This window comes from Cyrtonyx montezumae, unplaced genomic scaffold, assembly GCF_038088225.1.
Source record: "Cyrtonyx montezumae isolate F1298 unplaced genomic scaffold, pur_monq_1.0 scaffold_8, whole genome shotgun sequence".
Lineage (NCBI taxonomy): Eukaryota > Metazoa > Chordata > Aves > Galliformes > Odontophoridae > Cyrtonyx > Cyrtonyx montezumae.
Window position 1 is genome coordinate 101,007,644 of NW_027072089.1, and position 16,759 is coordinate 101,024,402.

Below are 16,759 nucleotides of genomic sequence, written 5' to 3' on the forward strand. Positions count from 1 at the left end.
TCCTTCACCGGAACCCAAGAAAGGAAAAATGTTAAGGAAACGTTCTGGTGCACAAAATATTGTTACCCACCACATTTTCCTACAAATCATGATTTTGTTTTTGAGTAATTCTTCATGTTTTTCTCTTACAAATCAGTACATTTATGCTTCCTCTTCTGTTAAGTTTCACGTGTTCATAGTAGCTCTACTTGTAATCACAGATTACAAGTTTTGATGTGGTTGCATCCGACTCCTTTAAGCTGACATCGCTCTGTCTTCCATCACTGTATTCTCTTGCCCTCCAAATACATTTTGACTTTAAAGATAAAAATAATCCTGTTTATCAAATGAGCATTACTGGAAAACTGGTGCCAACTGCAAGGTCCATTTTGTTTATCAGCCTGTTTCCCTTTCCTTTATCAAGTGTAGTGGAAATGCTAAGTTATGGCTTGAACCAGTAATGAAGCAGCTGGTGTGAAGGCAGGGCCAACCCAGGGGAGCTCAGGTGCATGCAGTGTACCTGAATAAATGGAAGGAGTGGAACCAGGACGCATCTCTTCCCACACTTCATGTAAGGGCTGGCAGTAGCAGCAAGGGTATCTCACTAAAGATCGTTGCCTACCTGAGGCTTTCCAAAGGTAAGCAGCTTTTTTCCTTTGTTTCTGCATCCATGGCTGCTTCATTTGGATTGGTCCTCGTTTGTTGCTGCCAAAGACTTTGCTACCCTGCTGTTATTGCTATACTTTCTATCACACTGTGGTGTTACACCAAGATATCCAGGAGATATTTTAAAAGACTTCATAGATGTTTTTCTTGTAGCTTTATCTTGAATGCCATAGCTCTGAGTAAACTTATTTTGAAGTAATTTGTATTGTTCCACACCACTTGAATAGTGCAAGCATGCTGTAGTTAAAACAGTATTGAATTAAATTTAAAATACGAAAATCAATGCAAATATTCTACTAGTAAAGTATTTGAAGAAAAATCAGTATTTAAGCAAAATGTAACTCTTAATCTTATGCATGTTGATTGATGGTCTTCCTGAGGTCCCGTTGAATCTTCTGGCTAATATTGTGAGGCTTGTTTATCTCCATATGAAAAACTCATTTGTTCTTTTATTAATGCCATTTGAAAAGTTATTATAAAGCTGTTTTTAAATCTTGCTTCTATGTTAATCTTGTTTATTGCTTTTTCTGTACTTTCAAACAGCATTATTTTTCTACTCTGATTATATTAAAGTTTGGAAGTGATGTATTATTATCAATTTATTAACACAGCTCTTGATGTTGTGTTCTTAAAGTGCTTCTTTGCTCTCCCCCTTCAGGTATGAGTACATCCTGATGGCTCCAGGCCCAGTGCCACTGTATGCTCTGAAACTGTTGGTGGCTCTGACTGAACACAGCCCTGCTTACGTGAGGTGGTATTATTTTTGTTTCAGTTTAAGGCTTAAGAGTAATATAAATCTCACAGTTATTAGGCTGTTGACTGAGGAGACTTAGAAAGATTCTGTAGGATATTTGTTATGGAACATGACCTTATGGCTTTTGAACTGTTTTTATATAATCCTGATTGTTTTGATACAAATTTAGCATACAAAATATTAAAGACAAAATCATACAAATTTTAACATCCAAAAAAAAAAAAAAAGCACTTTGAACAATAACTTTAATACCATTTTAATTATTTAAAAGATACTTAGTTTTTTTCTGCAAGTATCACTATCCTTTTAAGTTCCTGAACATCCATTTTAACGTTTGGTATAGGTACACTCGGTATGTTTAAAGGCATCTTAGTGTCTCTTCCTTGTTGTTCCATTGTTTAGGCTGTGATGAGTACATAGCTGCTGATCTCCTCTGATCTGCCCAGAAAATTGGGTTCTTTTTCCATTCACTGTTTTTTTTCACGTTGTGATAGTGTTACAGTTTAGAAGTCACTATGTCATTTCGTCTCATTTTGAGTGATTAAAATGAACACAAGATTTAAAGTTTCCATTTTCATATGCTTTTTTTTTGTTGTTGTTATTTTCCCACTCCTTTTAGGCAAAAATGAAAACATCCTTTTTCATCTTTTATGGTGTTATTTTGGTGCTTTTAGTGTACTGAGTAGACTAAAAATCAACTAGGAAATTGAGTTGCTTGAGGTTTTAAGAAGTTTGAATACAGAGTAGGTGGTATTTAATTATATTTTTATTGTATACAATCTGTTTATGCTTCTGCAAGCTTCTATGCATAGTACAAACAAATAGTAAAGCTTTCTATTCTTAGTATTAACCTACAGAGGTTCTAATTCTTTACAATAAACTATTTCAGTAACCAGAACACTGTATGTGATATTAGCAGTCTTCCTCTGCCTAATGAATACTCTTTATTTGTGGGTTCATATGTGTCTACTATTGTGCTCAATGTATGTAGGCTATGGATGCAAGGTATAGCACCTAGGTATAGCAGACAGGAAAAGTTGTTTTCTTAGTACTACTAAAGAGTAACTGAAGATATCCAATGAACTACTAGTAACTTTAAATACTACTGTATTTGGTATTGTTATTTAAGGATCATCTATATAAGGATCATCAGGTAGTAACACACCAGTAATCATTCTCATGTGTCTTACTGTCCCACTTCTATTTTCACTGAATAATTTGTTAGGGTAGAGTTCTGAGGGAGCAGAGATTACGCAGTCCTCTTGTCTGTCATCTTCTAGATTCTTCGGCTTCTCTGAAATTAGCTCATACATCAAAACCATGACAGAAGTGCATAATATCTTCATGTTTTCACAAACTGCTATTGAAGAAAGCTGGGACCATGTATGTGCTGTAATGAACGCTAGATGACAATTCATTCCATGTTGGTTTGGTGGCTAAAAAGTTGGTATATATGTAGCTCAGAGAACATTTGCTCCCTTCTGCCTTTCAGTAGGCACGCGGGAAGAATCTGCAATTATTGTGATGTGAAGTATATGAGTAAAACTGGGCACAAATCTTTTTGGGCTAAAATGTCTTTGTGAGAAAAGCTACTATATTTTAGTACCATTGATAGTGATGATCATTTTTCATCAAGTCTCTGTTTTCTCTAAATTTATATTTCATCTGCAGTGCCTGTCTTTCTAGGATGAATACTTTATCATTTGAGTTCATTTAAATGAAAAGAATTGGTGGTACCAAAAAAGTTTGTTGTAAAATGACAAGAAGTTGAATTGAAAATTCATTTGAATTTTGAAAAACAATTTTCAATTGAAAATTGTTGAAAAGTGGATATTGTCTATGGCCTTTAATGAATATTCCTTTTGCCATGTTCTCAGTTTTGTCCCCTTTAAATAAATCAAAGTATACCTCCTTTTTCCTTAACATTCAAATGTTTTTTTCTTTTTAACCTCTTTTGGCATCAGTGTCTATGAGTCTAATACTGGCCATTAGCTAGAACTGTGGCTTCAAGGTGGTTGCAACAACTACTTGAGTGAAGTTGTTGTCATTTACTTATACACTTTTAGAAATTACTTTCCTAATTTTAAACTGTGGTTGTTTAAATAGCTTTGGTAGAAATTTTTTGACAGCCAGCGGTCAAAAAAAATTTTTTTTCTAATAGTTAGGCAGAATCTCAAAAGTCCTAGCTTGTTGTGGAAGGACAGAGAAGAGTGAACTGAATGAAGTGGTTTGCTTTCTATGTAATCCCTGCTTATTTGTTTCTAAAATATACAGCTGCATCCTGAGATGAATTAGGCAAAATGATCCACGATAGTAGAAACTTTCTATGTCATTTTTTCAAAAGACCAACACGTTCAATCCATTAGTTTTATGATGTTGTTGCCCTCTTGTTTTAAAATAAAGTACAAATAAAATGGAAGAAGTTTTGTTAGAATGGTTACTGTGTGACAGATGATAGCAGGCGGGCAATGTGACAAAATGGTATCTGCTGTTTGAATGCATATGAAGCAAAGGTGTGTCAATGAATTCCTCCATGTGGAAAAAAGTCACCTATTGACGTTCACCAACACTTACTGAATTTTTGTGGAGACTTAACACTGGATGCCAGCACAGTGAGGTGGTGGGCAATGTGCTTCAGCAGTGGCATCAGCAACTGTGCATCACCTTTACTGGTGCAGATTTTTATGAGGAGGGCACGCAGGCTCTTGTTCATTGCTGGCATAAATGCATAACTAATGGTGGTGCCTGTGCTGAAAAGTAATGTTTTGTAGCTGAGAATTTGCTCTATCAAATAGTGTTATTGTACTACTTGTATCTGTTGTAGTTTCTGTGAAGATAAATGTGGTGTTGCTTTCAGAGTGGCCTACCTATAATTCTGTTGTTGCTGTGATATCTGTGACAGAGATATGCACGTGCTTTATTTATAAACATAAAACTTTTGAATTTTTTTTTTGAGAGCATTCCTCTTTCTTATAAGTAAGATTTTGAAATTCAGGAAAATAATAAGTAAATTCTTTTGGTAATAACTCCTCAGCTCTTTGGAGAGAAGTGGCTGCAAGTTTACTGTATGTTAATATATGTTAAACCCAAGAAGTTAGTTAATGTATCATGCTTCAAAAAAGCAACATGCATATTTGTAATTTCACATTATATACTGTGAATCTGTTAATTTAAATCAGTTGATGATATGCATTGACTGTTTAGTAGTCTATACGGTACTGTATTTCTGTTTTTTGATTATTTTCTGGCATTTAAAAATATTAATTTACTTACACTCAATCACTCATTTGAATTGCATCAATGAAGCAGACCTAGAAATAATTTCCAAAGCAGCATTACATTGCTGTTTCTGTTGAATAGCTGAAAGAGAGCACATTTTTATTGAAAGCTAATCAAATAATCAAAGACTGAAGCTTGGGGTCATAGATTTTGGCAACACTTATTCTACGTTTTTGCTCTTTCTGTGAGTTTAGTATATTAAAATAATTTACTTCCTCTCTTTTAAAATCTTAAAATATGTTTTTGCAGCCTTATGGAAGAAAGCCGTCTCTTTCCAGTTCTTTTCCAAGTCATCTTGGTAAGAATAATTTATATATATATACTAATAGTTATATATCATATCTCCAGTTTTATTAAACGTATTGTTTTGATACGACATGCTTATAATTTGTTAATAGTGACCACATATTAATATGAAGAATCTACTGTATGTAAGCATGTATATAGTTTTTACCATCTACTTGTTTAAAAACTTTCCTTTATAAGGTGAAAAAAAATAAATGGTCATGGAAAAAATGGTGATGGTTTTGCACCTCTAGAATGTTACAAATGTGTTAAGAAAAAAGAAAAGTTTGCAGGATAGTTTGGAAGCTAGGTCCTGTGCTATCCAATACTTTCCTTACTGCTAACTTCCAGACAGTCTTGTTTAATTTTTTCAAGCCACTTTTGTTCATGACCTTGAATCAGGTAAGTGTTCTGTAATGTAAGCCTGCTCCTGATGAGCACTAAATATGAGTAATGTTTGCAGTGCATGTGAGTTGCGTACTTTCTATTGTGTCATTCTTGAAATTCAGTCATACTTAGAGCAGATGTTCATGAATGTGGTTCTGAATCAAATTTGAATTTCCATTTTTAGGTTTAAATGCTTGAATTTTCTCTTTTCCTTTGCAGTGATTATTTTCATTACATGTCATCACAGTGTTTCATAAACAGATTTAATCTGGGATAGGTAACAAGAGAGGAACACAAAATATGAAACTTGGCCAAGCGTTGGTATTTTGAAGTTTAACTGACAAAAAAGTATATTTATATTTATGTATTTTGGGGGAGTGCATGTGGGGATGTATTGAATAAGTAATTTCTAGAAATTCTATGTGATTTTGAAAAATTCTTGTTATTTATCTAAGCTGTTCTTCTTTGTGACCAGAATGAGTTAGTAAACCCATCACTGTAGGTTTCTGAAATCATTTTCATGGTTATGAGTGAAAGGAGTTGCATATCATTTGCTTTTCATTCCTAGTCCGTAAACTAGTCTTTGCTGAGGTTTATGTCTGTTTGTTTCATCAAATTGGGTAGATCAGTAATGTTGAGCTTTCTTTTGTTGTGCCTAGAATTTTATACGACCCTGGACTATTCATTTTAAGTTATACTTCCTATTCGTTACACATTGTAGGTACACTCTCACTAAATTAATGTATAGCTATCACTATCAAGTTTAAGAATATCACTTGTTTTTCATAATTTTCTATGCAGAAGCCAAATGTCCAGTGTTATTTTGTCTGTATCATGAAGTGTGGTTCACGTTACTGACATTGATGCCACTGACTACAGTGGCTCTTCTAGGGTGTGAAAGGATGTGTATGGGCTCAGAATTGTGAAGTGTTTGTAGGAGCAGTCTGTCTTTCTAGGCTGTCTGTGCTATAGTCAAAGTGTTGTTGAGGTAGTAGCTTTAATCCAGCTCTCACAGTGGTGGAGACAGGGCAGATACTGGGCAGTTCACAGGAAATATGTTTTAATGTTACTGCTTCTCACTGTTCATTGATGTGGGGTTGCTCCACTACATACTGCTTATCCTGGATTGTGACTGAACTCCTAAGACTGAGTTTTTGGCAATTCCTCATCCTGTAGCAAGTATCTGGACCAATTTGATCTCAAAACTCTGCTTAAATGCACCAAATGTACCAAATTACACTGAAAGCTCATGCCCGTTATGTCTGCAGCTCTGTAAACGTTACAGCTGCAAAAACAAACAAGCAACCTTTAGCACTCACTGGTCTTTTTAGTTATATTTAGTAAGTGCCATCAGTATGTCAATATGTGAAATACCTGTTTACAAACCTTTGTTGCAAAACATCAGAGGGGAATTTCATAATTTGATCTAAATAAATAATTTGATCAGCAACCTCGTTCTAGATCCTAGCACTAGCTGTTGTGTAGGTTGAGTATTTCCACGGAGTAATATGAACATATGACAGCAATGTGGGTGGGCATTTGCCTTGCTATAGTATCTAATGAGTTCGCTGAACATGTAGTGATGTTTACTGGCTTAAGTTTTCATATCCACAGAAGGGAAGATGGATTAACAGTAAGCATGAGTGTATTGAGAACAGTATGGGATTGAAAAGCATAAGGAAATTTGGCAGCATAATGTGCAAAATTTAAATGGTGCAAACTCCTTTTATAACAAGATTAAAAATAGAGGCAAATTGCATGATGATGTAAATGATACCAAAATCTGGATTGAGGCAGGATATGAGTAGAAAATATTACTGTTGATTAAGTTGGAGAGATTCCAGCAGAATTGGTTACTGTGGAATATATTTCATGTTATAGTTTCTTACTACCTTTTTCTACTGAAATCCTTAGTATTCTGCTTCTGATATTTTCTATTTCACTCTGTCGATCCTATGATCATCTGAAATATCAGTGTATTATATTCCAACTATTATTTTTGAATATCAGTGTACTGTTACATTGAAGTGGTTGATAGAATTGGAAATTGGAAATGCTCTTCTGTCAAATTTGTAGCTTGTGTATTTGTATTTTAGACTGTTAGCTGCATTTTGCTAAGTAGCTGAAATTGAAGTTGACATCAGTATTATTTTCTGTGCTGTACTGCTTTTTCTGAGTGGCTCTTATCTGTTGTCGGGGAGGAACCCTTCACACATCATAAACGTGGTATGGCTTTCCTTTAGGGCTATCTGAATCTAAGCTATTGCCAAAAAAAGAAATTCTGTGTAGCTGGTGGAAATGCTACTTTTCAGCTGATAAGTTTAAGAACTAAAGCTAGTGATGGTTGTGATCAGAAGCTCAGTGGTATCCTTTATTTCAAGTCCAGTAGTCCATTCTCTGCTCATCCTATTAAAATTTCCTACATATTAATATGCCAGCATCTCAGAAACTTTAGCTTCTGTTGTCAGAAGATTTTTTTTTTGCAACGTCCTGTGTTTTAAAGGTCAGTGAGCCCATGAAAAGTGACAATTTGGATTTAAAGGCATTTCCTTTTAATGCTAATTACTTGTAGTAAGATTACATTTATAAGTACAGCAACTTTTATTTTATTATTAAATACCATTATGAAGGTTATGCATTTGGTATCAGAAGTTTCTAATGATGAATGATAATAGCAAGTCCACGTCTTCATCAGTAATTTGCTTTACAGTTTTTGGAAATGATTAAACCTGTGCTCAAACACTTAAAAATGCTTCAAAGTCATTGTTATTCTGGCAGTGATCCTCTTGGAATGTGTGCTTAGCTTGCTTTCCTGTAATTTCAATTCAGGATGGAGTTCGATATTCCTAGAAAGGGAGTGTGAGCTAGGCATGATAACAGGAAAAAATGCAGTGTTAAAGTTACCTGAGTATACTTCAAACAAATAAAAACCAGCAGTAACCACCAAAGGACCCCAGTTTAATTTGGGTAACACCTTTTCATGAAGGCTAATAACATTATGGTAACTTTGCCCAAGTAGGGATATGTAGTTCATTTTCTGGAGAAAATTAGGGTAGCCGGTATGGGAAACAGTATAAACTTTAGCACTTCATGTAAATAGGCAGTTGGTCCTCTAGGCTGTAAATGAACTTCAGGCTGACATTCCTCTTTAAGCTCTGTGCTTGCCAGGGATGGCTGATACTGGTACTAAGTGGTATCTGAAGACTGATCACTCCACTCTGCAGTCATACACAGTACTTACCTTCAGCCCTCTATTAAAAAACAAAACAAGCCTGAAGAGATCTGGGAACAGTTAGGCAACGTCTGTTTTTAAAGAACAGGAACTAGTATTTATTTTACTTTTTGTGTGATGTTCCTGTTTCTGACTGTACATTCAATGCTGTTATAAGAAATAGTGAAATTCAGTGGCTAACTTTGGTGTAGTTACTCTGTTCGTTCCTGCTTTTATGGAATATCTACATTTGTAAGGCATCTGAAGTTAGTTTCTGGAAGTGATTTTTGAGGCTTCTAGTGGACGGGTTACAGTTATATTTAGGAACCTTTGTTTATACTTATTTTTTTTAATTCCTCAAGTATGTGCTTTGCCTGCAGTTTACTAGGTTAAATAGTCAAATCCTATGCTGTGGCAGTGTGTGTAAAACTGCTGTGACATACTTGGAATAGATTTCATATAGCCTGTAAGGATTTCTGAAAATGGAAGAACCAAAAATGGTTTAGAGAGCAAAGCAATTTCTTGTTTTCAAAGAGACTTGATATTCAAAGATGAATTGAAGGAAAGTCAGTGAAAAACTTAAATCATCTTAGAAGTTACCTGTTTTCAGTGATTTAAAAAAAAGTAAATATAGTTTACATAAAATAAATGTAAGCACATAACACTTTAATGATCAGTCTTTTTCCAAACTAACGTTTCTTACCAGTTTGTTAAAGTCTCATGTCAACATTCAGTAAGGTTTTATATTTATCCCCTTTTTTATCATTGAATCAAATGAATAGCTGTATTCCTGAAGTCCATAAAAGATGTTGTAAAAAGAAATAGGATACAGTATGCTAACTTCTGATTTTCAAGGAATATATTAAGGGTCTTCTCTAGAAGTGGTTTTTTTTTCATGTAACTTAAGCATTTGTGGTTAAGGATGAGATGTCTGAAACTACTAACCTCTTATTAGTTGTTGACTTAAAAGTAATATATACTTGAAAGGGAAAAGCTTGCAAATCAGAATTTATTTCCATACTCTTGGAAATAAATGTCTAAGACTAACTCTCTTGAAAGATTTTTAGCAGAGAACACAACCTAGAAGAGTGGATATTCAGAATCAGGTGGGTTTTTTGTTTTTTTATTTGATCAATAATCTTCCTATTGCTTATTTCAGTGGAAGTGCTAAACATGTCTACACTTCTGTAAGCATTTGATTAATATTGAGTGAGGTTATTTATCTGTTATGGTCAATCTCCCCTCACAACTATTAACACTCGAATGTTAACATATACAGAATGAACTCTTAGCAGTTATATTTCTGTAAGTGTAGCTGCTTAACTCATGGCAATGAAGCTGTTACAAGACAAAATGCATGGCATAAAAGACATTTCTGAATGTGGTTAATAATGAGAATTTCTTGTATGATGTTTTTCTGTGGTAACCTGATGACAGTTAGTGTTTTTGCATGTGGGTAGGCAATAAAAAGTTCAAGAATTTTTTTTTTATAGGCATTTGGTTGTTAACATTAATAGGAGCAATATTTGGTTTTTAAATATAATTGTGACTGATGATAGACTCTCAGCTTGTTTTACTGTAGCCAAGAAGTTTAAGGCTACTCTGCTGCAGTGTGTGGCAGCAATTCAGAAAGGCACTCCCAGCTCACCTTGAGCTGGCAGTTTAGTTGCAGCAGTAAGTGGCTGCGGCAGCAGGGGGCTAAGAACACGTGAAGCTTCCTCCTGCAGCTTAATCAATACTTAAAGCACTTTGCTGCTGCAGCTTTGCTGCCTCGGGTCCCATAGCTAGTTCTGAGTAGAGGATATCTTCGGAACTGGTGTATGGATGTCCTCCCATACGTGCAAAAGAACAGTATGGTTTGAAGAAACATGCTAAAGATGAGCTGGAGTGACAGAAATGGTTGTAATGTATTCTGATGATTTGGGAGCCACGTGGCAACAACGTGCTGCTCCTTGTGAGAGCTGCTTAATTCATTTCCTAGGGAAATTATGCTGCATGTTTTGTGTTTTTTATGCAGATTGTGAGCTTGTAATAGTGAAAGAAATACTGTATAAAGAAAGCTTTTGCATATACAAGTTTGAAAACTTGCTAAAACATTCTTTTTATAAGATGCTAGATTTAAGAAGAGAGAGAATTACTTCCTTCCTCTATGTGACCCTGAAAGAATTATTGTCGTTGGGGTTTTGTTTCAATTGTTCCAAGCAATATTAAGAACTGACTGTCAGCTGTTGTTGTAGAATTGAGTCAAATACTTTTCACTGATTTTTTTAACTCCTCTTTTTAAGATTAGAGGTCAGAACAGTAGTAGTTAAATGTATTTGTGATAAATAACAATTTGATGAAGAACAGTTTTTCAGGGCGTTTACCAAAATATATGGTTAGTGGGAAGAAGAACAACTTGTTTGGCAGATTCGAGAGAGTTAAATAACTGCTTCCTGTTTTCATGATTCACATTTTTTCTTGCACATGGGCAAATTGTATAAACCTTTTTCAAATGTGGTTAGTGTGCATCTGTCCTTTGTGTGTCAACTAAGGACATTTACTCTTAGAAAACAGAATTTGGTGTTTGTCGTTCTGAAACTAAGCCTGTTTAAGGTGTCAGCAGGACCTTATAAGGTAATGTGTAAATGACAAGGGCTGCTCTGAAGGTTATGCCTCCTATTTTTTGATGTTGGCCCATGATGTTAGAGGCAAGCATTGGTGGTATGGGAGTAGGGTTGAATCTTCCTCCCAGCATTTTGTTAATGTTTTGTTACCATGTGACAGATGGTGGCAGAGGGGTCAGCCTGACAAAATGGTGTCTGACATGGAAATGCATCTGATGCAAAGAAGTGGGATTGAATTCTTCCATGTGGAAAAATGGCACCCACTGCTAATCTTGGCTTCACCGTCCTACCACACACACTGTATATTCCAGATTCAGTGCCTTCTGACTTCCATCTGTCTGGGCCAGTGAAAGATAAACTGTGTGACAACATTGGTGCTGCCATTGTACCTGTGAAATAGTGGGTTACATCAGTCAGTGCAGATTTTGAGTGTGGCATGCAGGCTCTTGTTCAGTGCTGGTGCAAATGCTTAGCTAGTGGTGGTGACTGTTGAAAAGTAGGTTCTTTGAGCTGAAAGCTTGCTCTATCAGGCAGTGGTATTGTGCTCTTTATATCTGCTGTAGGTTCCATGAAAATAATTAGAAAGCATTACTTTCAGAGTGACCTATTTGTATTGCTGGATGTATTGATGTTTAACTAATTGGACATTAGAAAATATTCAGGTCTTGTTATGGAAAGTACTGTACAATTTCTAAAGAAATGTGAACATTATATCTTTTTGCTACACATCTGTGTAGCATCCTATTACCGTAGGATTGCTGGTGGAAGAGAAAAAATATGGGAAGCAGAGCTGTCTTTAAATCATTCGATATTACAGGTTGATATTGTGGATAATAAAATGGGTTTTAAAAAGGAAAATATATTATTAACAGATATCCCTCTATCACTTGCTGGGAAATATATTTGGAACTACTGCTCCTGCTGGAGGAGGGAGTAAAGTTACTTACAAAATCATCTGAAACTTCACTTTTGAGGGGAAAAAAGTCTGCAGCGTTTCTGATGGCATTATATTCTTTTATGGGAAGAGTTCAACTATTTTCATCTTAAAGAAATTGCTTTCTATTGCTAGGCACTAATATTTTAGTGTTTATGCTTGCACAACTTTATATTCAGAGCTCGACAGTCTAAGAAAACTCATGTATATGAGTGTTATATCATATATCTGTGTTTCCAGGTAGTTTTTCCTCCCTTGTCCCAGATTGACAATGTTTTTATGGATAATAAACATGAATATATAAAAGGCAGTAGTAAGATTATGAAGCTAGCTATAGCATACAGGAGAAAGAAATCACAAAGTGGTAAAAGGTGTGCAGACCTGTGCTTTGCAGAAATAGCGATTGTGATTACTGCTATTTCCATAATGCACTTCAAAGGAAAAAAAAAAAAAAGAGTAACAGTCACTGTTGTGCCTTGTTCTTGGGACGGCTGGAGAGATAGACAGATCTGCCCACACATTTCACAGAATAGCTTCACAATGACTTACAGCTGACCTGGGACCTCTTTTGATTCTTCTGTAATAACTATAACACTAGCAGTGGCATGAACAGGTCAGTGTGACCGGGATTCATAACAATGTCATTGTTTAGATTTTTTTCAGAATCATTTAAGAAGTAATCATAACACTAAGCTCTGTCCAGTGTAGTAGCATGGGATACAGAACTCCCATGATCCCTTTAGGCATCTTTGAGCAACTTGCTTCAAGGGAGCTGCTTTAAGTGGAGGTTTAGACTGAAAAGCCCCAAAGGTGCCTTCAGCTATGTGTAGTACTGTGGTTTGATTTGCCCAATCCACCTTTAAAAACAAACAAAACAAAAAAAACACACATGGAAAGATCACAAGGTAACACAAAAAACAACCATACATTTCCTAATATGGTAGCCACAATGTACTGTGTCCTACCTGTAATTATGAATGTAACTGTCCTCTGGGCTTGGCTCCAAATCAGTAGTCCTAGGTGAGTTTGAGTTTTTGAGCTGCTCACCAGTTTCCTACTTTGCAATTCCTTGTATGCTTTAACCTTCAAGTAAGCGATGTAGACTTGCTGAGGTGATAATGTATATTCAGCTGGCTTGGCTCTATTCCTGTTTCTTTCTTGTCTTAACCAACTGCATCTTCTACCGATGGTGGTGTTCCTTTATGAATAAAATCTAAGACAGACAGTGTGGCAGGGTTGGTTGGGTGGACATAAAACATTGCTGAGTATTTCTGCAAGCTCTTGGACGTTATGGAAGGTCCCTTATATATGACACTTATTTTTGTGGATGCTGAGTAGGGTTCTTAACAAATTCTTAACTGAGATCAAGGTTACCAAACTTGAGAGACCCATAATGAGAGAAGGTGAAACTGAAACTGCTTTCTTCAGACATCTTTCATGAGTCATCAATGTTTTCTCTTCTGATTCTCTTCCCAAAAGATGTTCTCAACTAATGTTGATATTTGGTTTTTGTTGTTGTTGTTGTTTGTTTTTACCTTGTCAGTCATATTTCCTGTGTGTTTGGCAGGATGTCCTGCCTTCTTGTGGTTCTTTTCCTCATAATTTTTTGTTACTTTGATAATTCTTCCTTGGAATTGTGCCTGTTTAGTGATGGTGTTACTCACAGCATTTTGTGAAATGGTTATACATTGGTTTGGTTATGCCTTTAGGGTGCCAGAAAATGTGTATATGTTGTTGTTGGATACATGTTTAAATAGACTTACGTTTGGGTTCAAGGTAAGCTAGTATTTACTATATAGCCATTACTGCATTTGAAATTTTTAGGTGTCAACAAGTCTCTGCTTTGACTAGGGGCACTCCCTATTTTTGTATGCTAGTTGTCAAGATGAACAAGTCTGTTTCCAGAAGCAGTAGCTATGATGAAGAAAGAATCAAGTCTAATTAGCATAATTAAGGGCAGATCAAATTCAATCCTTTGAGTCTGTAATCATGTGAGTAAATAATTGGTGTGAGCGTAACATGATTGATTAAATGATTTGTGTGTTCTCGATAGAGACTTCACGACCCATCAGTCTGAAAATTTAGAGCAGGCTGCTAATTCATTTGATGTTTTTTACTGTGCACAGCCCTACAAAATGGTTTTTGCTCTGCAACAGTGGGTTGGCTATTGGAATTCAGGTGCTGCTGTTATCTGCCTTCTTTGTAGACCAGAAATTTAAGTTTTCTGGTGTGAGGGTTGTTGATTATTTTTTTTTCCCCTAACAATCTCTGATGTCTTGTAAGTTTTATGTCTCTGAACCTCCACTTCTTTTATAAATATCTACACGAACATGGTGAATTTGCATCACGGTGCAAAAATGACCTGCGATACTTCGTTAGTTTTTAGCAGAAGATCTTCCAGCAAGCTGGCTGATTTCATGTCTGGAGTGTGGGAAATCTCTCACTGGGCTCTCCCATTGTATGCTTGCTTTTTTTTTTTTTTTTTTTTTTGCTTTTTTTTCCCTAAAGTTTCCCTAATGCTGTGAACATACAACTCTATTGCTGGTTTCAGACAATTGAAAAATTATAGAATCATAGGGGTTGGAAGGGACCTCAAGAGATCATCGAGCCCACCCCCCTGCCAAAACAGGTTCCCTACACCAGGTAAAAATAATTTCCAGGCTTTACTTTGTCCTTGAACTATAACTTTGACCAAGAGAGCATCTGTTTACATTCTCAGCATTTACAAGGGCTGCTCTGAAAGTAATGTCTCCTGTTTTATGATGTTGGTCAGTGATGTCAGAAGCAGATGTTGGTGGAATGGCAGTAGAGTTTGAACCTTCTCAGCAGTATTCAGTTACATTTTGTTGATGTGTGACAGGGGGCGGTCTGACAAAATGATGCACATGGATGTGCAGATGAAGCAAAGGTGTGGGGTTGAATTCTTCCATGCAGAAAAATGGTGCCCAGTGACGTTCATTGATGCTTGCTAATTGTTTATGGAGACCAAACAGTGGATTTGGGGACAGTGAAAGCAGTGGGTGGTGTGTTTCAGCAGTGGTGACAGTGATGTGAAAGATGAGCCACCTTCTGGATGACCATTCTCAACTGTCACAGCACAAAGTGAAAAATATCTCAAGTAATGTCTGCAAATCAGCAGATTATGACCGAGGAGCAGTGTATGGAGCTGAATATTGACTTCATTGAGTTGGAAACGATGGTCGTGTTGGAACATTGCAAAGTTTACACCACGTGTCCTACAAATGCTCACCCAGGGGCAGAAGGAACACTGTATACAAGTTTATCAGGACCACTTGATTCAGTACAAGGTTGAAGGTGACAGTTCCCTGGGTTGCATAATTACCAGTGACAAAACATAGTACCACCACTATGAGGCAGAGTCCCAGTGGCAGTTTGTGGAGTGACAACATGTGAATTCCCCATTGGAGAAAACAAGACAGTGCAGACTTTTATAAATGCGACATGCAGGCTTGTGCAGTTCATCACTGGTTAAAATGCAAAGCAGTGATGGTGCCTATGTTGAAAAGTAGCATTTTCTAGCTGAGAACTTGTTCTTTCAAATAGTGTTATTGCACTCTTTGTTGTTGTTTCCATGGAAATAAGTAGGCATTACTTTTGGAGTGACCTACATACATAAAGGATGAGGAATCTGTGCAATTTGTGTAAACATCATTTTCTGTCATAACTTTGTTTCTTGCTGTCTTTTTAAGATGTTACATTTTTATATAGATAAATATATTTTTTATAGTAAAAGAGTTTCCTAGCTCCTCCTATATATAGCTTTGAGTTTGACTGTTTCCAATTGATGTTGCAGTTGACTCCTAATATACCATGGCATCCTTTGCTTGATCAAGCTTAATTCAGCAAATAACAGTGGATTTTCATATTCAGGAGGATACTCTCCAGTGTATTCATCTCATCAAAGCTAAAATGCTATTGTAATGATCCACAGTGAATTATTTTCCATGTATTTGTTTGTGATAGAGAAACTTCATATGTTGAGCTCTCCCTGAGGTTAGAAGGAAGGGTTGGTTCTTGAAGTGCAGTAGGTATTAAGGCAGTCCTATAAATGGATTATGGGGAAGCAATAAAATGTGGTAGTGAATGAAAACAAGCCTACTTACATGTAAACTAATGCAGTCTTTATAGGTACTTCACTTTTTGAAGAATTAAGATGCATAGAACATCTGATAAAAGTTCTGAGAAAGATGGTGGTGTTTAGAAGAAAAATATGCAAGAAAGAAAAAGCAAAATGAAGGTGTAATTAATTTTATAATAGGTAGTTGTTTAAACTATCACATTAAATACCTTCATTGTTTTTCTCTGCAGTTCAGATATCCTTTAAAAACCTGTAATTTCATTGCATTAAGTACAAGATGGCTTGAAACAATCCATACATAGTTCAGGTTGATTTTTTTAATAAAATATGTAAAATGCATTATTATTATTATTTTATCCTTAAAGGGTAATTTTGTTTCTTTCTGGTGTTGTTTCATTTTTGTTTATAGCTTTAAATTGAATTTTATACAACTTCATTTTGTGATGTTTCTGTAGCAAGTCCCCCTGTCTAGGCTATTTCAAGGAAAAACTGTTACCATTTACTTGTTTCAGACTGAATAAGAGGAGTTTCTGACGTTCTGGTGGTCACTTGATTTGTA

The 16,759-nt window shown here is 35.8% G+C and overlaps 1 protein-coding gene across 1 annotated transcript in view; it reads left to right on the forward strand.

Annotated features, from left to right (window-relative positions):
• The window catches only part of ULK4 (unc-51 like kinase 4), a 196,019-nt gene that overhangs the window by 77,363 nt on the left and 101,897 nt on the right, over nt 1-16,759 (forward strand). Inside the window, exons 30-31 of the mRNA XM_065752754.1 lie at nt 1,304-1,396; nt 4,928-4,976. Coding sequence (XP_065608826.1) covers nt 1,304-1,396; nt 4,928-4,976 — 142 coding nt within the window. The remainder of the gene's footprint in view (nt 1-1,303; nt 1,397-4,927; nt 4,977-16,759) is intronic.